The sequence below is a fragment of the Tamandua tetradactyla genome, chromosome 9 (assembly GCF_023851605.1).
Source record: "Tamandua tetradactyla isolate mTamTet1 chromosome 9, mTamTet1.pri, whole genome shotgun sequence".
Taxonomy (NCBI): Eukaryota; Metazoa; Chordata; class Mammalia; order Pilosa; family Myrmecophagidae; genus Tamandua; species Tamandua tetradactyla.
The window spans coordinates 113,939,581-113,964,960 of NC_135335.1; the positions used below are offsets into that span (position 1 = coordinate 113,939,581).

Below are 25,380 nucleotides of genomic sequence, written 5' to 3' on the forward strand. Positions count from 1 at the left end.
TTCCTGAAATTCTGTATCTGGCAATGTGGTAAAATGCCTACTTACCATCATAGAGTGATGAAGTTGAAAGGGGCTTAAATTATCCTTTTGTGATAGCCATGTTGCATAATTACATCATGTTAGAGCAGGAATGGGTCTTCTAAAACCAGAATATATGAAAATTATTTTTGGAATATAAAAAATAGTAGTTAACTCTCTGAAGCTCAGATTTCTAGTAAACATGTTGAATTTTTCAATCATGGTATTGAAAAATCACTTTTTGTAGTCCTACATTCTACCACATTCCTTAAGCATTTACTGTATTGTAGGCACACCACAGGGATATATGAAGTAAAAATATTGAGGGTCGAGCAAAATGTAAATAAAGATGGGAAAAATATGGGAAGATAGTTATAGGAAATAGAAAATTTTTCATTATTTTAAGGGTAGATATATTGCCTTGAAAAATTACTTTTGGATTTCATTTGTTGAACTATCTGATGCAGATTTTCTACCTCTTCTATGTTCAGCTTTGCTTTCAGCTTTGTTATGTATAAATGGGAAGGCAGCCATGTTGGAGCCCAGCATTTAAGAAGTAATGCTGCTTTTTTGAGTCAGATCCTCTGCATTTTGTGTCCTGCACATCACATCGAGAGGGCACTAATTTTTAGAACTACTAAGAAAAGGAAAGAAATGTGAAACTATTCAATGTGATTAGTAGTTATAAAGAGGGATAAAGATGAAAGAGCAAAGAGAAATTGATGTTGAGGTGATTCTGTTTGGTTCACAGTGCTTTTCGTGTCACTATTTCTAGTTCCTGCTTAACTGATAAATAACTTTAGTACCTGGAATGTATACGCCAGCTATTATTATTGTTGTTATTTTGTCTCCAGGAATAGATTTTTAGAATTTGATCAGTCTTTATTTGTTCATTTTGTAGGAATACAGGAGTTTCCAGAAAATATAAAAAATTGCAAAGTTTTGACCATTGTGGAGGCCAGTGTAAACCCTATTTCCAAGTAAGTTCTTCTTTGTTGCATTAGAGACCATTTTTGAGATTAAAACAGCTAATAACCTGTCGTAAAATAATATTTTACATAGTTTAGTGAACAATCTGTGTCAATTTTTTGAATCTGTAAAAAAAAATCTCAATTTTAGAGTAAAAGTAATCTGTTAAATAATTGCTCTTACACCTTTAATTTATGGTTCTGAAAATTGAGATGTCACATATAATTAATGTCAGAAATGAGACTAGAATCCAAGTCTCCTCAATGATATAAAAATGTCTTCATCTACAACTGAAGATGTATGTCACACTCAACCTTCTGAAAAATCATGTGATTGGTGTCAATATATACTGGAAGTTATGTATGTTCTTTTGTGATGTCTACAAAAAGAAAAGTTTGCTGGCACTATAGCTGTTAAATTTCACAAAAATAGAATGCTGAAGAAAAAGATTGAGTAAACCAAGGCTTGGTATAGATAATTTGAAGCCAGTTTTTACATATTATAATGCTGTCTTGATGAGATTTTCATAACATGACTTGTTTTACCTGCTGTGGAATATGAAGGAATGTGAGATGGGGGAAAATAAGAAGAGTCAAAGATTAATGTGTCTTACTTCGAGAGGATTTTCTGCTTGTTAAAATTCGGGATGAACTGGTGAAGATGATGCATATTCTCTCTTCTTTTGAATGTATTATTCTAGCATCAAGTTCCAATTCTATGATGTGTTTCATAAGCCAGAGAAAAATAGTAGTAAAACACTAATACACGTCGATTTTCATATGGCTTTAAAATGTCATTCAGTTTTTGTATTATTTTTTCTTAGTTCGGTATAAAATTCTGTAATCTTTATTTGATTATTTAAAGGCCAATAGTTGAGATTTAAAAAAAAAGAAAATCTAGACCCAGCAGTTCTCAACTAGGGTCAATTTGCACTTGCTGGAGATATTTTCTGTTGTCACCGCCTGGAGGTGGAGGGAAGTCAGGGATGCTGCTAAATATCCTATAATGCACAGGAGTGCTAACTTGACAGCATAGAATTATCCACCCAAAGTGTCAATATTGTTATGGTTTAGTATCCCTGTTGTAGTCCTTTGTATTGATGAAAAATTTGAAGTTTTTAGATGTTAGGTAAGGTGGATTTGGAGAGTTCCTGCTAACTTTATAGTTAAATCGCATATACACTTCTGTTGATGTTCACAGCTGACTGAGGAAGATTTTATATTATTGAGACAAATATTGTCTCACTTTCTTTTCAAAAGGAAATACATATATTAGCACTAAAAGAGATCTGTTTTTACAAAAAGGTAGATCTCAGTTTCAGGATCAATGATAGAAGAACAGAGTTGACCATTATTAAGAAGATGTCTTGATTATACAGATTCTTAAAGAGATTTATATTTAATAGAGACTGAAATTCTGTATATGAGCTTAATTAACATTTTGGTATGTTTTCTATAGGCTTCCTGATGGATTTTCTCAGCTGTTAAACCTAACCCAGTTATACCTGAATGATGCTTTTCTTGAATTCTTGCCAGCTAATTTTGGCAGGTAAATTATAGTTTCTTCTAAAGCATTTTATTGTTACCTCTTTAAAGTTTACAAACATACAAGTTGCTTTATAAATGCTGTTAAGTACAGTTTTATAGACTCTTGTGATAATTTCCATGCATTATAGCTTAGAAATTTTATAGTTTCTTTAGACCTTGTTATTTTGACTTTGAGTTTATTTTTAAAATTTTATTTATAAAATACATTTCTTGAGAAACATCCATACACATAACATTCCAACCAAATTATATCATCAGTGGCTCACAGTATCATTACATAGTTGTGTATTCTTCACCATGATCATTTTTAGAACATTTGTATCACTTCAGAAAAAGAAATAAAAACTCATACATCCCGTATCCCTTCCCTCCCCCTCATTGACCCAAGTAAACAGTATGTTGGATGCAAAAATAGATGATTTGGAGAGATGACTTAGGAGTGCATGGGTAAGTTCAGTTGTAGAATTCTCACCTGCTGTGTAGGAGACCCACATTTGATTCCCAACACATGTACCAGCAGCTCCCACCCCTCCTCCAAAAATAGGTGACTTAAATTGGGAGTAATTTCTGTATTTTTGAGATAATGAATGATTTATTTTTAACATCTATCACAATCTGAAATGATCTAATTTATTGGTTATCTGTCTTCTATCTAGAATAAAAACTGTTGAGAAAGAATATGTTTCTGGGCTTCACCATGTCAGTTCTGTTTACCACCACTTGAGAACAGTTCCTGTCATACTGTAATACCTCAGTAAATGTTTTTAAAGATGAATTTGCTTATCAATAATAGGTACCAGGTTATATGAAACTTTAAATTTATTAGTTAATTTTGTAGTCATCTTCTGTCTGAACCGATTAGTATACTTGTCAGGTTCCTCTTCTGCGTGTGGCGTTTGGACGACCTAATCTGCTCATTTCCCCTCTGTTTTTTAAAAATATTTTTTCTTGTGTAATACAGCATATATATATAAAAAAGTAATAATTTTCAGAGTACATTTTAACAAGTAGTTACAGAGCAGTTTTAAAAGTTTAGTATGGATTTTTATTCCATGTTTTCAGGTTTTCCTTCTAGCTCCTCCTAAAACACTGGAAGCTAAAAGAAGTATCATTATGTGATTCAGCAGTCTTATTTGTTTCTTAAATTCTGTCTTCTCTATTATAACTCCTCCATGTCCTTTGATCCTACTTCCAGTCTGTAGGGGTCTTTAGGCTGTGCCCATTTTAACTTTTTCTTGTTGAAAAGGAATGTCAACAAAATATATATTAGGGGGATGGAATTAATTAATAGTTTTGAAGAGGCTAGCTCCTCTGGATTTCAGGACTTATCTGGCCTAAACACCCTCTGGAGGGTATAGGTTTCTAGAAAGTAAGCTTAATACATGAAACTTTTGTAGGCTCTCAGTTAGAACCCTAGGTGTTCTTTAGGGTTACCAGGAATGATGTTAGTTGGGGTATGGCAAACCATGGAAATTGGGAATATCTAACTGAAGCTTGCATAAGAGTAGTCTCTCAATTCTATCTGAACTTTCTTAGCCACTGATACCTTATTTTGTTACATTTGTTTTCCCCCTTTTAGTCTGGAAAGCATTGTCGATCCCCCAGCGCCAGGGCCAGGCTCAACCCTGGTAGTCATGTTCCCCATTGTCAGGGAGACTTTAACTTCTGAATGTCATGTCCACGTAGTGGGGAGGCTAATAATTTTCCTTGCAGAGTTGAGTAGAGAGAGAGAGAGAGAGAGAGAGACCACATTTGAGCAAACAGAGGTTTCCTGGAAGCAACTCTTTTTTAATTTAAATGAGCATAATGAGATTTCTTTACTTAGGACTTCTCAGAGCATGTTATACACATATTTGACTACTTTTTCTTTTTGTATGACTTTTTTTTATTAAACATTACAACATACAAACACAAACATTCTTACCATATCATCATTCCATTCTTATTATATAATCAGTGACTCACAATATCATCAATAGTTGTATATTCATCATCATGATCATTTCTTAGAACGTCTGCATCAATTCAGAAAAAGAAAACAGAAAAAATTTCATGCACATCATACACCTTACCCCTCCCTTTCATTGATCACTAGCTTTTCAATCTACACAATTTGTTTTAACATTTGTTCCCCCTATTATTTATTTATTTTTAATCCATATGTTTTACTCATTTGTTGATAAGGTAGATAAAAGGAGAATCAGACACAAGGTGTTCACAGTCACACAGTCACATTGTGAAAGCTATATCATTATACAATCATCTTCAAGAAACATGGCTACTGGAACACAGCTCTACATTTTCAGACAGTTCCCTCCAGCCTCTTCATTACATCTTAACTAAAAAGGTGATATCTATATTATGCATAAGAATAACCTCCAGGATAGCCTCTCGATTCTGAAATCTCTCAGCCACTAACACTTTATTTTTGTCTCATTTCCCTCAAGTCCCTTGATGCCGAGACCCAGCTCATTCTAGGATTTCTGTCCCACGTTGCTGGGAAGGTCCATACCCCTGAGAGTCATGTCCCACATAGAGAGGGGGAGGACTGTGAGTTTGCTTGTCATGTTGGCTGAGAGAGAGAAGCCACATCTGAGCAACAAAAGATATTCTCTGGGGATGACTCTTAGGCCTAATTTTAAGTAGGCTTAGCCTATCCTTTGCAGGGATAAGTTTCATATGAACAACCCCAAGATTGAGGGCTCGGCCTATTGTTTTGGTTGTCTCCACTGCTTGTGAGCATATCAAGAAATCTCCACTTGGGGAGGTTGAATTTCCCTCTTTCTCGCCATTCCCCCAAGGGGACTTTGCAAATACTTTTTTATTCACTGTTAAATCCTTCTGGGATTTATCAGGTCATCACTCTGGACAAACCTACAAAATTTCGTGTCCTACTCAAGGTCTGGAAGCAACTCTTAAGCATAATTTTATAGGTATTAGCTTTTCCACTGCAGAAGTAGGTTTCATAATGGCAAATCTCAGAATCAAGGGCTTACCTAGTTTCTTTGGAGTCCCTAATGTTTAAGATAGCACCAGAGGTTTCCCAGATGGGAAAATAATATTTCCGTATTTTTTCTCCAGACCGCTACAGGACTCTAATAATCCCTTTTTTTTTTTTGGCATTGGTAGGCTCTGGGAACTGAACCCTGGGTCTCTGGCATGGCAGGCAAGAATTCTGCCACTGAGCCACCATCACTCGCCCTCTAACAGTGCTTTTTAGTTGGCGGCCCATGATAGTCTGGGATGTCTCCGGGTGTCGTATTAAACTATATAGAACTACAAGGCCTCGTTCCATTCTGGGCTCCATAGGTTTGGGTGGTTTAAATGAGCTATCCAGATAGGTTGATTTAGATTGTGTATTACAGAAAATTTAGGTTCTAGACACCATAAACCTCTGTTCCTTTCGTCGCATATATTAGATGAAGCTCTAGAGGCGTACACTATCATCTTTTGCTTGTGTTCTGATTTACCTTGCTCCCAACCAGATCAGCTTCATCTTTATCTGTAATTGAAGGCTTATCTCTTTTTCGGTTACTTTTAACTGTTACTGTATGTAGCATTCTGACTTTCAGAGCTGCAGAACTCCAGCTCCAAATCTTAGGTGTCACAGAGGTATTCAGAGTTCCTGGGGTCATTTCCCCTCTATTTTTAGTAAAGTATATCACTGATATGGCAGAGATTTCTCCTTCTCCATGTCACCTTGACATAAACTTATTCTTTCTCACAACTGAATTCTAGATCTGAATTATTACTCTCTAATCTACTAACAGTTAAAAATTTATGCTATTATTTTTCAGAAAAGGGACTAAAATGCTTTAGGATTGTTACTTAGGTGACTGTCACTTCTTTATTCCCTTAAAAATGTGTAGAGATGTTTATTTCCCCCATTATTCTCATAATTATCTTTTCTTATTCTTCTGTATTTCTTTTTAGTCCTGTAATTTTTTTGTGCAAAATATTTATGTGATAAAATTTATTTTATTTTATACTTTAGGGTAATTTTAATTTGTTCATTAAATTCTCTGTTTTTGTCATAGATGTGTGATGTATTTTCCTTGTTTTGCAGGTTAACTAAACTCCAGATATTAGAACTTAGAGAAAACCAGTTGAAAATGTTGCCCAAGTAAGTGAAGATGACTATACTTTTAAAAAATTCAGTTTTAAATTTTGAATGTTAAGGTCTTAAAGAAATGTTAAATTCTATAAATCTGATATGGTGAGTATAAATTATTTTAAAAGTAATTTGTGATTACTTTTACTGTTTGTGGTCATCATATTTTAAATTAGTAGTGTTAAATATAAAAATTTCCATATCTGTCTTTGGAGTCTCTCTATATGTTAATAGCTGTTTATTGATTCTCTGATACTCAGGCTCCTTTGACATAAAAGCCAAAATAATAAATATGTAAGTCTTTTGTGGGTCCCAAATAGAAGTCCTAAGCCCACATACTAGACCTGGAAGAAATTACTTGTTACTTCATTGAAGCCCAATAAATGTACTTCAAAAAATTTGATTGTATGGTGTCTAGTCCATTGTAAATTAGAAATGGGCTGGAGGCCCCCTACTGGTAAGTTATTGTCAAGAAAAAATAGCAGACAAGAGCAAAGGGCAAAGATAAAACTATAAAACAGGTCTGCAAACTCAAAATGCACGTCAGTCTAGGGCCATTTGCAGATCAAGTGTCTCAGGTCACTCTGAATGCATTGCTATATTGTAACAGCTTAGGATTTGGCACACTACAGTCTACAGCCCATTATTTATTTAAAGTTTCTTTGGAACACAGCCACTCATTTACATATTGTCTATGGCTACTTTTTCTCTGTGGTTGAGGTGGATAGTTGTGCTGTCTGTATAGCTCCAAAGCCTAAAGGATTTACTATTTGATAAAAAAAAAAGTTGTTGACTCCTGTTTACAAACTGGAGTCAAGATTTGTTGTCACTTTTTGAGGAGAGAAGCATCTCTGTTCTCCCAGGAGTTAGTTGTTTTGTTCACTCAGCTTCTGTGGCATCATATTTATATAACTGTTATAAGGTTTACAATTTTTTTTTTGTGGGGAGAAAGGGATACTATATATATATATATATATATATATATATATATATATATATATATATATATTTATATTATATATATATATATATATATTTTTTTTTTTTTTTTCATGGGCCGGCACAGGGAATCGAACCTGGATCTCTGACATGAGAGAGCAGGCAAGAACTCTACCTGCTGAGCCATTGTGGTCTGCCAATACTATTTATATATTGTTGAAAAATTGTGAAGGGGATCTTTCTCCACCTCTTTACTGGTGCATGAATTTCTCAGCATAGAGACATAAGAAACTTTTGATACTGTCATAGTTGCCCAGAGCTGCTGAACAAAGACCACAAATTGGGAGGCTTAAAACAACAGAAATCTATTGTTTCTCAGTTCTGGAGTCCAGAAATCCAAAATCAAGGTGTTGGCAGGTCTGTGCTCCTTTTGAAGACTCTAGGACAGGAACCTTCCCTGCCTTTTCCAGATTCCGGTGGTGGCTGGCTATCCTTGGCTTGTGGCTGCATCACTCCAATCTCTGCCTCTGTCTTTACAGAGCATCCCGTTGGCATCTGTCTGTTCCTCTTCTCCCTTTCTTACAGAGACACCAGTCCTCTTGGATTAAGGGCCTCTGTTTTTTTTGCATGGACTGGTACCAACCAAACCTGTGTCTCTGGCATGGCAGGCGAGAATTCTGCCACTGAGCCACCATTGCACCACCCACCACATTTTTTTTAATGTGTCTTTTTTTACATGTCATTCTGTTCTTCCTTGACCGGCATGTATTCACATGTGTGTACCCTCACACATACCTACACACATTCGTTCATGGTTGTAAGTCTTTGAGGGTAGAAGCCGTGTCTAATTTTCAATTCCAAAAGACAGTATGTATTAGTTCAGTAATTGATTGTTTAGTTCAGTAATGATTATGAGTATAAATTCAAGTTGGAATTATGAATCGCATTAAAATTCAAAAAGGCTTAAACACTTGGCAGATTTATTTTGTTTCCTTTTTAAATCTTATGATTAAAACTTTGAGACCTTACACACTACTAAGAGGAATACTTTTAAATGTCATATGCAATTGGGATATGTGAGTAGCCTTTTTATGATTAACCATGGAAAGACTTTTTGTTTTAAATGTACAGTTACATGAAATTTAATGCTACCATAAGAATAGTAGAGTGCGCAATACTAAGAACACACGAGGGGGATACTCTGTTTTCTGAGATAGGAGAGAAGGTAAATACAAGTTAAATATAAATGAATTTTAGAAGTAAATAGGAATAAATTTGAAGGATATTTTCTATTTCCCCTTGAAGTAGGAAACTGAATCGTATTCTACGATGCAATTTTTTTTTTAGGTAGATGTGTAAAGTGTATGAGAAGGGTAGAAGTTGCCAGTATTAACTCCAAAGAGTTGAGGTGGAGACACATTTTGGACTCTAAATGTTTCCGTCTAAAATATATTTCCTCTTTTTTTGTTACAAATCAGGTTAAGAAATGTGTGAATATTCCTTAACCTAATTTAAAACTTAACATTTCTAAGATGTGGTCTTAACATCTTATCCTTGATTGTGTAAAGTTTTCAATTGCTATATATGAATTTTCTGCATTAGATATTCATTTTAACAAGAATCATTGAAGCCAGAAATGTATCATTATATTTTCTTTCAGCCGTCTTGCCCCCTCTTCACTTTTTTTTAAGCCTCTTCACTTTTTCCAAATCTACAGCTGACATAGTATGAACGTAGGAGTTTAATATCATAGCATGTGATTTCACACTCTGAAGAAAGGTCCTGCAAATGCTTTCTGCCTTGTTATGAAGCAGAATGGTGCTTAGAAGTTCTCTGGAGCTGGACAGAGCTGAATAAAGGATATAGAACTATCATACCTCACAGGAACATGCACTAGTTTTGGTTCAACTGGTTTTAATTTCCTAGACTGCTGACAGCAGATACCGTGAGATGGCCTGGAGTAAGCCATGGGAGTTTATTAGCTTACAGTTTTGAGGCTGAGGGAAATGTCCAAATCAGAGCATCGTCAGTGTGAGCGGGTGCCGGTGCTCCTCGCCTCCTGCGCCGTGTGGTAAAGCGCGAGGCGCCGATGGTCAGTCTCTCTCCTCTCTTTCTGGGTTTGTTCCCTTCATCTTCTTGCGTCTGAGACTTGCTGTCTCTGTGCGTCCGCAGGATTGGGTTAGCTTTAGGATGTGATTTCCTGGGTTGAATACAGTTCCGAACAACCACAGCACCCATCAAATCTAAATAAATAAATAGATAGGTAGATAGAGATTAAATAGGCAAATAAAAAGTAAAGCGACTTACAGAGAAATGAGGTGTGACAAGAATGTTACATGTGGAGGTCCTTAGCTGTGCTGCTTGTGCCACCTCAGTGTATTAGATATAATATGGCTTTATGCATATGACAATTTAAGAGTACAAATATGGATTTGATTTAGTTAACTTTAGTGTAAATAATACCTTTACTGAAGGAGAGACCAAAGGTCAACTCAGTTTATTTCATTTCAAAATCACTTTGTACATATTTCAACTCTCTGTGTTTGCAGTCAATAGTTGGTATTCAGTTGGAAGTTAAGATTTATATAATTATAGCTTTAATTTAAAATAAATATTAACTAATCATAATTGTTATTTTAGGAAATTATTTTATTTGGTGTTGAAAAGTGGGCAATTGAATTTAACTTGAAAAGTGGGAACAAGTTAATAGATGTTGTTCTTAGAATCTGAAAAATTTTATTTTTAGAGTTACAGACATCTTGACTTTTACAAATACATAAAGCAACCTTTAAAACTGGTATTAATTACTATGTAGCTACCAAGCAAATGGTAATTCATTAGCTGACTTACATAATAGGAAAATTTGTTCTGTGAAGTAAAATAGGAGCCAGTTATTCATATTCTGATTTGTGGGTTTAAATTTACTGCTACTACTTCTTAAGAAGGAAAATGAAAAGACTGATGAGAAACCAAAATGAAATAATAATGATAGCTTAATTATTTTTATCTAGATATTAAATATAAGGGATTTTTACTTTTCTTAGAAAATTATTATTTTTATTTTATCAACCTGTAAAAGTCTGTACTTTATTAGATTTATGTAAGAATGTTTAAAATTGTGAAATTTGGGGTGGTGCGACAGTGGCTCAGTGCAGAATTCTTGCCTACCATGCCAGAGACCCAGGTTCGATTCCCTGAGCCTGCCCATGCCAAAAAGAAAAGAAAATAGTGAAATTTGAAAGCTTCCAGTTGATTGATAATTCTTTATTCATTCATTTTGGATAGAACCATGAATAAACTGACTCAGCTGGAAAGACTGGATTTGGGAAGTAATGAATTCTCTGAAGTGGTAAGTTCTCACTAATCCTATGACCCATAAATCTTATACTTAATCAAGAATAATGTGAAATTAATTACCTCATAGATGTATAACCTATTATTTTAGGTATCATTTTTATAGTTTTTAGTTCTCTGCCTTTTTTTTAATGTGAGAATTTAGGAAAGTGAATGCATATATTTTTAAGGGAAAATGAAAGTTCTTAAAAGGGAGAATTAATTAACCAGACTAAAAGATCTGACAGAGACCAGGGTTAAAATATAACATTAATGACATACCCATGCAAGATATAATAAAAAGTTTTTAAGTGTAGAAGTAGATTATTTGATAGATTATAAGGAAAAAGCAGAAAAATGTTCATTGGATGAGAATACAGCAGAAAAGGTAGGTCTGAGTCCAGTAACTACCTGAGGTATTGCTTAGGAATTTACTCAGTGATGGGATACTTCTCCGTAATTTTACTTAATAACTAAAGGGAAAATCATAGAATGAAACATCAGTTATTTTTGAATTAGTGTGGATACCTCTTGATTGTGTTTGTGCTCTGTATGTAAAATTACCTATGCTGTTGGATCATGAAGGAAAGGAGAACATAATTTCTGTCTTCCATTAGTTCTCCAAAAGAATTCAGAAAATAAGCTAAATGTTTTTTGAACAGGAATTAAGAATAGGTGTGAAGAATAAAGTTGGTTTGGGAAAAATAAAAACCCATAGGCCAATGTGATATATAAATTTTAGAGTTTTTTAAATTGTGGGCAACTCTTACTCATGTGAATTTGTTACTAAATGAATTTTCTGTGGGAAATTTAAAATCCCAGTTTGGTTTATTTTGTTAGATAATGTAGGCAATTTCCTGCTTAAAGTAAAACAATTAGCAATGTGATACATAGCAAGTTATTTCACAGGCTGATTTCTTCTTGTTTATAAAATTTCTTTTTATTCATTATAAAAATGAATTATGGGGCCATGATGGCTCAGCAGCAGGCGGAGTTCTCACCTGCCATGCCTGAGACCCGGGTTCGATTCCCGGTGCCTGCCCATGCAAAAAAAAAAAATGAATTGTGTTCCCCAGAGAACACTTAAAAATACAAAAGTAGAAAGAAGAAAAATAAAGCACTCATTGTTGCAGCAGTATCTTAGTGTGTTTTCTTTTGCTATTAGTATTCTTTATTCTTAGTTCTTGAAACTAGAGGTTCAACAAAAACATAAGTTGGCTGAATGCCTAGGTAAGCATTAAAATCAGTATGAGGCTGAGTAAGGAGTTGAATGGCCCCATCATTAAAATTTTAAAATTATTTTTACAAATTTGTTGTTTAAAATTGTAATAGATTTCAAATGTTAGTCTTAAATTCAAGAATTTCTCAACATTGTCAGCTGTAATATTGCCCTGTGGGTTGTATTATGTATTTGCTCATTAAATAGATGTTCACCTTTTCAGTTGAGGTCAGTGGAAGAGTGTGGTATTTTGGAGGAACCTCATGTTTTTTTAAATATACTGTTCTATGCATTCTTTATTTTCTTTATTATGTCTTAAATAAAGGTGGTTTATTATGGATTTTATTTTGGGTTTTTGAAGTTTATACTCGTGAAATTTGCAACTGAAATTAGAAGTGACATTTTGCTTCTTTTTTTTTTTATTGTGGTAAATGTAAAAACTACAAAACAATACATCTCAAAGCACACTGCGACGATTCATGGTAGAACCGATTTCAGAGTTTGGTATGGATTACAGTTCCATAATTTTAGGTTTTCCCTTCTAGCTCTTCCAAGACCCTGGAGTCAAGGAAAAATCAGTTTAATGATTCAGCAGTCATACTCATTTGTTGAATCCTATCTTCTCTGTTATAATTCCAGCTTTATCTTTGTTCTTTCTCCCATTCTTTAGGGGTATTTGGGCTATACCCATTATAACTTTTTCTTGTTGGAAAAAGGTGTAGGTAATATGGTATAGGGGATGGAACTAGTTTATGTTCTGAAGAGGCTGGCCCCTCTGAGTTGCAAGACTTATCTTGCCTAGGAACCCATTTGGAGGCTGTTGGTTTCTAGAAAATAATCATAGTGCCTGGAATATTTGTAGAATCTCAGATACATCCCTAGGTGTTCTTTAGGGTTGGCAGGAATGGTTTTGCTTGGGGTTTGACAAACCATGAAAAGTGGCAATATCTAGCAGAAGCTTGCGTAAGAGAGACCTCCAGAATAGCCACTTGACTCTATTTAAACTCTCTCAGTCACTGATACCTTATTTGTTAAAATTCTTTGCCCCCATTTGGTCAGGAAGGCATTGTCTGTCCAGTGGTGCAGGGCCTCGCTCATCCCTGGGATGGGAGTCATCTCCCACATCGCCAGGGAGACTGTCACCCCTGGATGTCATGTCCCACGTAGAGGGGAGGTGATAATTTCACTTGCAGAGTTGGGCTTAGGGAGAGAAAGAGGCCGCATCTGAGCAACAAAGAACGTCCTCTGGAAGTAACTCTTAGGTGTAACTATAGATAGGCTAAGCTTCTCCACTACATAAATAAGCTTCACAAGTGCAAGCCTCATGATCGGGAGCTTGCCCTGTTGACCTGAGAGTACTTCTTATTTGAGATGGTATCAGGGGTTTCCCTGGTGGTAAAGTTTAATAATTCCTTATTTTTTCTCCCATCCGGTAAGATTCTTTGCCAATACTTTTAAATTATCTGCTCATCATATTCTGGGATGTATCTGGACATTGCATTAAGTTATACAGAATTACAAGCCCTCATTCCCATTCTGGGCTCCCTGTGTTTGAGTTGTTTAAATGATCTATCCAGACGAGTTGAACTATATTATGTGCTAAAGAAGATTGGGGTTGTGATCAAATAAACCTCTTTGGCCTCCTAGAGTAGGTGAACTTCTAAAATATAGACAATATCTTCCTTACCCCTATATTCTGATTTACCTTAGTCCCAACCTGATTGCCTTTGAGGTTATCTCTCATTGAGGCCTCATCTCTTCTTCAGTTTTTTTAACAGTTGTATGTGGCAGTGCTGACTTTCAGAACTGCAGAACTCCTCCTTCTCTGAGTCTTAGTGTCACACAGGTACCCAGAGTTCCAGGAAAATGCCAGGTTATACATATATGTCACAGCTTGTCGAAATCTAGAAATAACAATTACCACTCCCAACTAAATGTGTCTGCTATAAGAGCTTACAATCTAGGCTCTGGTTTTCTTATAAGTATTTTCTAAATGAGACCATACAAATATTTGGTCTTTTGTTTCTGGCTTAGTTTGAGTCGCATAATGTCTCCCAGGTTCATTTACAGCACTGTACGTCTCATGACTTTATTTCTTTCTGTAGCAGCACAATATTCAATTATATGTATACACCAGAGTTCACCATTCTGCTTCTCAGTCAGTATATCCTTCAGCCACCTCCATCCATTGGACATCATGTATAGTGTCCAAAATGAACAGTCTATAAACACCCTCAATTTTAGATCATTTCATTTCAGACAGTTATCATTACTCCCAAGAGTAAGATAACCAATAAACACACCCTCACCAAATAGAAAATCCAAATTTCCCTTAACTCTTGTTTCCCCCACCTCCCCCATTATTTACCCCTGGTATTTCTGTGGTGCTGTTGATGTCTTCTGGTTAAATATAGCCCATAGTGTGCAATAGTATTTTTCCCCCTAAATACCCCATTATTATAAACTCTTTGTAATATATTCATACCTTTTAATTTCATGCAAGGACTTGTATATATTTGTAGTATTAATCAGTGGGATACATGGCTCTATACAACCTCTTTCAATTATGTTAAACTTCAGTAGGGCAATATTACTTATAGACCACTAATGAACTGCCTGCACTTCTGTCCCTTCCCTTACATTTAAGTTCAGCCTCATTAGCTAACTGTTCACCAATTTCGAGCTTCCGTGTATCTCTATGTAAGCCTTTGAGTTTACCTTTACCGTGGTCATAAAAGCGAAATCACATAGTATCTTTCCTTTTGTGTTTGGCTTATTTTACTCAGCATTATGTCCTCAAGGTTTATCCATCTTGTCCTGTGCTTCAGGAAGTCATTTCGTTTTACTCCTACATAATATTCCATCATATGTATATACCACATTTTAAAAATTTTTTAATCACATAGTTGTATGTTCATCATCATGATCATTTCTTAGAACATTTGCATCAATTCAGAAAAAGAAAACAGAAAAAACATACATACCATACCCCCTTACTCCTCCCTTTCATTGATCACTAGCATTTCAAACTAAATTTATTTTAACATTTGTTCCCCCTATTATTTATTTTTATTCCATATGTTTTACTCATCTGTTGATAAGGTAGATAAAATAAGCATCAGACACAAGGTTTTCACAATCACACAGTCACATTGTGAAAGCTGTATCATTATACAATCATCTTCAAGAAACATGGCTACTGGAACACAGCTCTGCATTTTCAGGCAGTTCCCTCCAGCCTCTTCATTTCATCTTGACTAACAAGGTGATATCTATATAATGAGTAAGAATAACCTCCAGGATAACCTCTCGACTCTGTTTGAAATCTCTAAGCCGTTGACACTTTATTTCATTTCATTTCACTCTTCCCCCTTTCGGTTGAGAAGGTTTTCTCAATCCGTTGGTGCTGAGTCCCAGCTCATTCTAGGATTTCTGTCATGTCCCATGTAGAGAAGAGGAGGGCAGTGAGCTTGCTTGTCATGTTGGCTGAGAGAGGCCACATCTGAGCAACAAAAGAGGTTCTCTTGGGGGTGACTTAAAATTAGGCCTAATTTTAAGTAGGCTTAGCCTATCCTTTGCAGGGTTAAGTTTCATATGAACCACCCCCAAGATTGGGGGCTCAGCCTATTGCTTTGGTTGTCCCCACTGCTTGTGAGAATATCAAGAATTCTCGACTTGGGGAAGTTGAATTTTCCCCCTTTCTCACCATTCCGTCAAGGGGACTTTACAAACATTTTTTTATTCGCTGTTCAAATCCTTCTGTGATTTATCGAGGCATAACTCTGGACAAACCTACAAAATCTCACGCCTTACTCAAGTTCCATGTACTTATGATGTTCAATTAAGCTGTCCACATAAGTTATATTAGAAACTGCACTAGTCAAAATATAAATTTTGTACCAAATAAACATTTTTTTGCTTTAGTCTCACACATAAGTTAAAGTTTTAACTATTAATTGCCATCTATTTTCAGCACCCTGCATTATTGACATTCCTTTGTTCTTCCTCATGCAAAGCAGTTTTAAATTTGTACATATACCACATTTTTTTAATCCACTTTTCTGTTGATTGGCACTTGGATTATTTCCATCTTTTGGCTATTGTGAATAGTGCTGCTATGAACATTGGTTAGCAAATGTCTGTTTGTTTCACTGCTTTTAGCTCTTCTGGGTATATACCGATTAGTGATATTGCTGGACCATGGGGCAACTCAATATTTAGTTTGGAACCTCCAAACTGTCTTCCAAAGTGGCTGCACCATTATACATTCCCACCAGCAGTGCATAAGTGTCCCAATTTCTCCACATCCTCTCCAATATTTATACTTTTTCCTATTTGTTTAATATCAGCCATTCTTACAGGTCTGAGGTGGTAATCTCATTGTAGTCTAGATCTGCATTTCCCTTATTTAATGAAAATGAACATCTCTTCGTGTGTTTTTTTGCCATCTGCATTTGCTCTTCAGAAAAATGTGTATTCGTATCTTTAGTTCATTTTAAATTGGGTTATTTGTTCTTTTGTTGTTGAATTGTATGATTTCCTTCGGTTTACAGGATATCAAACCTTTATCTGATGTGTGAATTCCAAATATTTTCTCCCATTGAGTTGGCTGCCTAGTCACCTTTTTGATAGTCTTTTGAGGCATAAGACATTTGATTAAAAAAAAATTATGTAGAAATATCCACACATGTATAGTCCAACCATATGATACAGTGACTCACAGAATCATCACATAGTTGTGTGTTCATAATCATGATCATTTTTAGAACATTTGCATCACACCAGAAAAAGAAATAAAGGGGGAAAAAAGAACTCATGCATCCCATACCTCTTAACCTCCCTCTCTTTTAGCTCTTCTGGGTATATACCGATTAGTGATATTGCTGGACCATGGGGCAACTCAATATTTAGTTTGGAACCTCCAAACTGTCTTCCAAAGTGGCTGCACCATTATACATTCCCACCAGCAGTGCATAAGTGTCCCACACTTCTGTGGGTCACAATTCTCTGTGACCCACAGAATTTGTCTGCCCAATTTTTACATTTTATCTCCTCCATTATTTATTTAGTTTTTCTTCTTCTTTTTTTTAACTCACCTGTCCATACCCTGGATATGGATAAAGGGAACATCAGACACAAGGTTTTCACATTGTAAAAGCTATATAGTTTATAATCGTCTTCAGGAATCAAGGCTACTGGAGCACAGTTCAACAATTTCAGGTACTTACTTCCCGCTAGCCTCTCCAATATACCATGAACTAATTTTTATCTTTATAATATGTGAGAGTAAACTGCAGGATAATCTCCTGACTCTGTTTGAAATCTCTCAGCCACTGAGACTTTATTTTGTCTCATTCTTCTCTTCTCCCTATTGATCAAGAAAGCGTTACCATTCTGATGATGCTGGGTCCTGGCCCATCCTAGGGAGTCAGGTGCCACTTTACCAGGGAGATTTACACCCCTGGGAGTCATGTCCCATGTCGTGGGGGGAGGCAGTGAGTTCACATCTGAGTAATAAAAAAGGCTCTCGGGATGACTCTTAGGCATGATTATCAGTAGGCTTAGCCTCTCCTTTGCATGAATAAGCTTCAAAGGAGCAAGTCCCAAGATCGAGGGCTCAGCCCATTGAATTGGTGGTCTCCACTGATTGTGAGAATATCAGGAAATGCCTAGATGGGGAAGTTTGATACCCAGGCCCACAAGAGAAGTTTGCAAATACTTTTTTATTCTCTGCCCAAATTACTGTGGGATATATGGGGGCATCACACTAACTTGTACAAACCATCAGGATTTCACGCCTTCAGGATTCCATGGAATTATGGTGTTCAATTAAAAAGATTATACAAGTTAAATTAGATAATGTGCTACCAAAAATACAAGTTTTGCACCAAATAAACTCTTCCCTATGTTCTCGCACAGAGGTTAAAATTTGAAAATACGGGCCATATCATCCTTTACCCAGTATTTGGTTTACCTGAGACCTATCCAGATGAATTTCATTCGTGTCTCTAGGTGAAGTCTGGTCACTTTTTCAGCTTTCTAAACAAATGCTGAATGTGCTAATGTTGACTTTCCATGTTTGGTGCTCTGAGTCTCTGGTGTCATAGAAATGCAGAAGAAAATGAAATATCTCCATGTAGATTATGGTGGCAATAGTGTGTCTGTTTACTGAGGTTGGATTATATAATAGTCAAAGAAAACAGGTTAAGAATGAACAGAGGGAAACAGGTGCTAGAGAAAATGTGGAGAAAGAGATGTACCTATTCCCCAGCTTAGAGGTGCAGACCCTCCAGAGTGCAGTGAGTTGGTTCCACAGAGGCTAGGAGTGGGGTTACTATATGATCTCACAACACCATTACTAGGTATATACCTGGAGGAACTAAGTGGGAACAGGAGTGGACATTTGCACACTGGTGTTTGTGGCAGCAGTGTTCCAGATGGAGGTGGCCTAAGGGTAAAGGGACTGAGGAATGGAAGGGGGAATTGTGGTGTTTACATACAATGTACTACTGAGTGACTGCAAGAGGAAATGAGGTTGTGAGGCATGCAGTTAGGTAAATGAACCTTAAGGACCATATGTTCAATAAAATGTCAGAAGCAAAAAGACAAATACTATCATGCCTCACTCATACGGCACACACCCCCAATGCCTTCTACTTGTTGATGGTTCATTTTGGAAGCATATTTGTTCTAGTTTGCTAGCTGCCAGAATGCAACACACCAGAGACGGATTGGCTTTTAATAAAAGGGGATTTATTTTGTTAGTTCTTCAGAAGAAAGGCAGCTAACTTTCAGCTGAGGTTCTTTCTTACGTGGGAAGGCACAAGATGGTCTCTGCTGGCCTTCTCTCTAGGTCTCTGGGTTCCAACAACTTTCCCCGGGGTGATTTCTCTCTGCATCTCCAAAGGCCTGGGCTGAGCTGCGAGTGCTGAGATGAGGTATGCTTAGCTGCTTGGGCTGTGCCACGTTGAGCTCTCTCGTTTAAGCACCAGCCAATTAAGTCAAACATCATTCATTGCAGCAGGCACACCTCCTAGCTGACTGCAGATGCAATCAGCAAGAGATGAGGTTTATGTACCATTGGCTCATGTCCACAGCAACAGAACTAGGTACCTTCACCTGGCCAAGTTGACAACTGAATCTAACTACCACAATATTACACTGTTATTGTTGGCTGTAGACTCTAGCTTGCATTGATTGTACCTTTTCCAGTATGCCATCCATTTTCTACCTCTTGAAACCTGGGCATTCATTTGTTCTTCCTCATGCAGAAATGTGTTTATATTTGTACATTTAATCACCGTTCTTGTCTATTCTAGGTATTCCTAGGTTTTAGAGCCTCAGTCTTTATCCTCTGTCTTTCCGTCTGTATTCATACATGTCACCCCAGTCCTCTCTCAACCATACTCACATGCTGCTCCTTTCAGTGTTCTTCTGTTACTGTGCTACAATCAGGTAGGACTGTGCTGTCCATTTCTGAATTCTTACAATCAGTCCTGTTGCACAATCTGTACTCCTTCAGCACATGTCCAATCTTGACCCTTTTTCTATCTTCTGATAACCTGTGTTCTTAACTTTAACTCTCAAAGTTCATATTAATATTAGTTCATATTAGTGAGACCATACAATATTTGTCCTTTTGTTTCTGGGTAATTGCACTCGGCATAATGTCCCCAGGGTTCATCCATGGTGTCACATGCTTTGTGACTTTATTCTGTCTTACATCATATGTATATAATGCAGTTTGTTTAGCACTCCTCTGTTGATGGACATTTGGGCTGTTTCCATCTTTTGGCAATTGTAAATAATGCTGCTATAAACATCAGTGCAAATGTCCATTTGTGTCCTTACCTTCATTCAGTTCCTCTGAATATACCTTGTAATGGGATTGCTGGATCATATGGCAGTTCTATACTTAGCTTCCTGAGTGTTCCAGTTTGCAAGCTCCTGAAATGCAATATATGAGAAGATTTATTAAGTTACAGGTTTACAGTACTAAGGCTGTGAAAATGTCCAGATTAAAGCAGGGCTATAAAAATGTCCAATTGAAGGCATCCATGAAAAGATACCGTGGTTCAAGAAGGTCGATGACATTCAGGGTTTCTCAGCTGGAAAGGCACATGGTGACATCTGCTGGCTTTCTCTTCAACAGCTTGCCCTGGCCTCTGTCTGTTCTGTTGGCTCTGTAGGTTCTTTTGGCTCTTCTGACTCTAAATCTTTTTTCCAAAATGGTTCCCACTTAAAGAGCTCCAATAAGCCACCTCACCTTGAATGGGTGAGGATACATCTACATGGAAATCATCTAATGAAAAGTTATACCCCTCCCCCCATTGGGTGGGTCAATCTCCATGGAAACAGTCAAAAAGACACCACACAGCAATATTGAATGAGGATTAGAGGACATGGCTTTTCTTGGGTACACAACAAATTCAATCTGCCATACTGAGAAACTGCCAAACTGCCTTGCAGTGCAGTTGTACCATTTTACATTTAAATGTCATGTCACAGAGGATTTGTCCAAACAATAGATATTTTCACTATGTGAATGTACATAATCATAGGTAAGAATGTATGACGATGCATTTTGTCATGATGCCTTGACTCATGCCATTCAATTTTAGAAAACTTCAGAGTGTTAGAAATTGTTATTTTGACAACCTGTAAAAGATCAGAACGTGTTAAGTTCCCCTACATGTGGTCTACCATGAAGAATGTTTCATGAGCTCTATTTATACTGGTGTTTTGTGGTGTAATGATTTATATGTCTGTTAGGTCATACTAAGTTCTCTATTTCCTTGCTGATCCTCTGCCTGGTTGTTCTAACTATAGAGGAGAGTGGTGATTTAAAGTCTCCCAAAATTATTGTTAAAGTGGCTATCACTCCCTTCAGTTTTTCCAGCGTTTGCCTCATGTACTTTGGAGCTCCTTGATTGGGATCATAAACATTTATGCTTGTTATTTCTTCTTGATGATTTGTCTCTTTTATTAATATGGTGTCTTTCTTTGTCTCTCATGGTGTCTTTACATTTAACATTTATTTTGTCTGATATTAGGGTAGCTACTCCTGCTTTGTTTTGCTTACAGCTTGTATGAAACATTTTTTCCCATCCTTTCACTTTCAGTCTATTTGTGTCCTTGGGTCTAAGATGAGTCCCTTGTAAGCAGCATTATAGCTGGATCATATTTTTTAATCTCTTCTGCCAATCTGTTTATTTTAGTCAGTGAATTTAGTCCATTCATGTTCAAAGTTATTAATATAAAGGCATTTCTTATATCTACCATCTTAATTTCTGTGCCTTTCTTCAGACCTCCTTCTCCTGACTTTTTTTTCAGCCAACAGACTTCCCTTTAGTGTTCGTGTAGGTTTGTGTGTGAAAACTTTAATCTCTCCCTCACTTTTTAAAAATTAATTAATTTTTTTTCAAGAAAACTAAGGAACTCTTAGTTTTGAGGGGAGGGGGGTGGTAAATGACAGCCAGCTTATATACTATCAGAGAATAAAGGGTAAAAAAGGGATACAGACATCGCAGTGGTGAATTTTCACAAAAGGTGAAACAACAGGATATTTATAAAAACATGTCATGTTATTAGTGACCCATTTATTTCCAATTAAGTTTTTTAGGTTCAAGAACATTTAAAATTTCAGACTCCAATTTTAAATCTCGACATGGCAGTTCCAAGCATGGCACTCAATCATTGAAAACTCCAGGAAGTGGCACTCCTGGATAAGTAATTTTTTTTCTAACAGTATCTTTCTCCCACCTCGAGATTAAGGATCTGACATTTTAGATTCCCAGTAATATTCACACACAGGATTAAAAATCCAAGAAAGTATCATTTTTTTTCCTATCAAGTATTCTCAGCTACTAGTTAAAAAAAATTAAGAATAATGAAAGGTCTGAGCATTTTGTACAATTATGGTTGAAGAGCAAAACTAATTCCAAAGTTTCATGTTTGCTATATAAAAGGGCACAGCTCCCAGAACCAAGTATCACAGCAACAGCAGTTGCTACCAATCTTGAAAGGTTGGCACTGGCAGAGACTGCTCACAGCTCCGTGTCCCTGCTTAGCCATTGCGTGTCTAGGATCTGCCTGCTTTGAGCTGATGGTTTCTCTCTGTGTCTGCCAGGCCATAAGCGGGCAGCTCAGCAGCTGTTCCAGGTCTTTGCACTTGGACTTGGACGTCAGTTGATTCTCAGGGTTCTCACTCCTCAGGGCGTTCTCTTTACTTTCCCCACTGAAATGAATTCTCTTCTTAATTATTGAGGAGGGAAGATCAAGAAGGTCTGGATTACTTGCCAGAGATAGGAGCATCTGTTCCTTTAGCATGCTGTAATTCTTTGACAGACTTCCTACCCTTGCTGGTTTATCCTCAGCAAGTCTCTCATAGTCGCAAAGCTCGTGTTCTTTCTGCTCCAATCTTTGTTCTCTTGCTCTGAGTGCTTACTTTTGCATTTTGCTCTTCTAGCTATATGTGTTTTTTAGAGTAGAAGTAATGAAATTTATTGCTTTTTTGTGTATGTTATTTTTCATAATAAAAAATATTTTTGTATATGTTATTTTTCATAATAAAAAATAGTAATAATTATGAAAACCTTAAGGTAGACTAAGTTAAGGACACAGTACATTAGTTAGCAAATAATAAACCTCATTCTTATCGTAATGAAATCCTGTTGTGAAATCAGGGGACTGTAAATCTAGGCCTACCCACTCCTGTGTAGCTTCCTTCAGAGTCTGAAGTCAGTAGTTCTGGCACCATCTCTGCCAGAACTGTTGACAAAAAGTATGCATTTTTATTTCAACTTTGAATAGAATTGTAACAGGTAAATCAGAAAAGATTTCTTTTAATCCACATTACATCTGGAATTCTTATCTATACTAATGGTAAATCTGAGTGACATTATACCTGCCTTATTATTTCTTTCTAGTTCTTAATAGCATTATATTTACCCTGTTATATAATACCAAGTTAAATGAGTTTTATGCAATAATTTACTGTTAAAGAGTGTCTGTTTTAGTGTTCTTCAATGGTGTTATTGTAGTATGTATAATATAGTGGAAAGGCTTGTGCCCTCTCTCTTTTCTTAATCTAAGTGTCTTTGGGTAATTGATTTACCCTTTATTTAAATTTCTTCATCTGATACACACATACATACACACTCCAGAGGGTTTATTGCCATGATTAAATGAAAATATCTTCAAAATTCTTTGTTAATTATCTTTTTTAAAAAAATTGTGAAATTATATACACAACATAAATTTTCCCATTAAAACAGTTTTTTTGTCGGCTTTTAAACTAAAAGTTATTAAAAATTTCCAGGAGGTTCTCTTCCAAATAAATTCTTATTTAAGTAAATTGTTGGGATTTTCCTCCCTGTATATCCAAACAGCCTGAAGTACTTGAGCAGTTAAGCGGATTAAAAGAATTTTGGATGGATGGTAATAGACTGACTTTTATTCCAGGGGTAAGTGTATCAGATTTTAAATGCCTTTACTTTTTGCTCTTTGTCCTTTAAGTGTTATGAATTTTGTACTTTCATGTATATATATTTTTAATATTTTTATTATAAACAACAAACATACATTCTTTTTTAAGCCCCTACAAATTTTTTAATTTTATTGATACAACATTGTACAACATTGTACAAGCATGTATATTCTTTTTTTCTTTATGATATATTTTATTAACATGAAAATAGAACATACAATTTTGTCAGTGCACACAGTTAAGAACCCAGATACTCAGAAGTCAAGAAATTTTTTTTATTTATAAAACATAACCACGTACAAATACAAACATTCTTACCATATGATCATTCCATTCTTGTTATATAATTAACAACTCACAATATCATCACATAGTGTATATTCATCACGATCATTTCTTAGAACATCTGCATCAATTCAGAAAAAGAAATAAAAAGAAAACAAAAAAATTCATATATACGATACCCCTCACCCCTCTCTTTCATTAATCACTAGCATTTCAATCTACTGAATTTATTTTAACATTTGTTCCCCCATTATTTATTTATTTTTAGTCCATATGTTTTACTCATCTGTCAATAAGGTAGATAAAAGGAGCATCAGACACAAGGTTTTCACAATCACACAGTCACACTGCGAAAGCTGTATCATTATACAATCATCTTCAAGAAACATGGCTACTGGAACGCAGCTCTACATTTTCAGGCACTTCCCTCCATCCTCTCCATTACACCTTAACTAACAAGGTGATATCTATTTAAGGCGTACGAATAACCTCCAGGATAACCTCTCGACTCTGAAATCTCTCAGCCACTGACACTCCATTTCATCTCATTTCACTCTTTCCCCTTTTGGTCGAGAAAGTTTTCTCAATCCCTTGGCGCTGAGTCTCAGCTCATTCTAGGGGTTTTCTCAATCCCTTGATGCTGAGTTCCAGCTCATTCTAGGATTTCTGTCCCATGTCATATTTTAATTATATAAACAGTAAAAAAGCCTGTTTGTTGAATTCTTAATAATATTAAATGTTCAGAAGCAAACTATGTTTGTCTTGATTAAAATCTGAAAATTTCCACAATAAACCTTATAAAATAGTGTCTTTTCACTGGTGCTTGAAAAGCAGTTTTTAGGTAGAAATTTTCCCCTATGTCAGTTTTATCACCTGAGGTACTTATTCATTTGTTAGTCTACAGTCAATAGGAATTCTTAGCTTTTTTTTTTTTTGTATGCTGGGCTGTGGGGGGTCACATTTCATTATTTTTATTTGTGAATATCCAGTTAAAAAGCACCATTTGTTGAGTGTTTTTTTGTTTGGAGTGCAGGGGCCTAGAATCAAACCTGGGTCTCCCATACAGTGGGTGAGGATTCTACCACTGAACTACCTGTATACCCTGTACTTAGCTTTCTTACTGAATACATTACTAATGGCAGTTAAAACATTTTTTAAGCATTTAATTATATATTAAACTTGGTATTAGGTTTATTATCTAAACTTTTTACAAATTAATGTTGATTGAATCATTAGATTTCCTTTTTTTATTTATAGTTTATCGGTAGTTTGAAACAGCTCACATATTTGGATGTGTCTAAAAATAATATTGAAATGGTTGAAGATGGCATTTCAGCTTGTGAAAACCTTCAAGATCTTCTGTTATCAAGCAATTCACTTCAACAGTTACCTGAGACCATTGGTTTGTATCACTTTCTGATTCTTATTTTTACTATAGTAAAATCTGTGAAATTGCTTGATTCAAAGTTTT

General features: G+C 35.9%; 1 protein-coding gene across 10 annotated transcripts in view; it reads left to right on the forward strand.

The window, feature by feature from the left end:
* ERBIN (erbb2 interacting protein) overlaps nucleotides 1–25,380 on the forward strand; it is a 271,624-nt gene that overhangs the window by 181,377 nt on the left and 64,867 nt on the right. For all 10 annotated transcript variants that reach the window (XM_077117317.1, XM_077117315.1, XM_077117320.1 and 7 more), the window contains 6 exons: nucleotides 920–998; nucleotides 2,446–2,535; nucleotides 6,601–6,657; nucleotides 10,870–10,933; nucleotides 23,527–23,601; nucleotides 25,167–25,311. In XM_077117317.1, coding sequence (XP_076973432.1) covers nucleotides 920–998; nucleotides 2,446–2,535; nucleotides 6,601–6,657; nucleotides 10,870–10,933; nucleotides 23,527–23,601; nucleotides 25,167–25,311 — 510 coding nt within the window. The remainder of the gene's footprint in view (nucleotides 1–919; nucleotides 999–2,445; nucleotides 2,536–6,600; nucleotides 6,658–10,869; nucleotides 10,934–23,526; nucleotides 23,602–25,166; nucleotides 25,312–25,380) is intronic.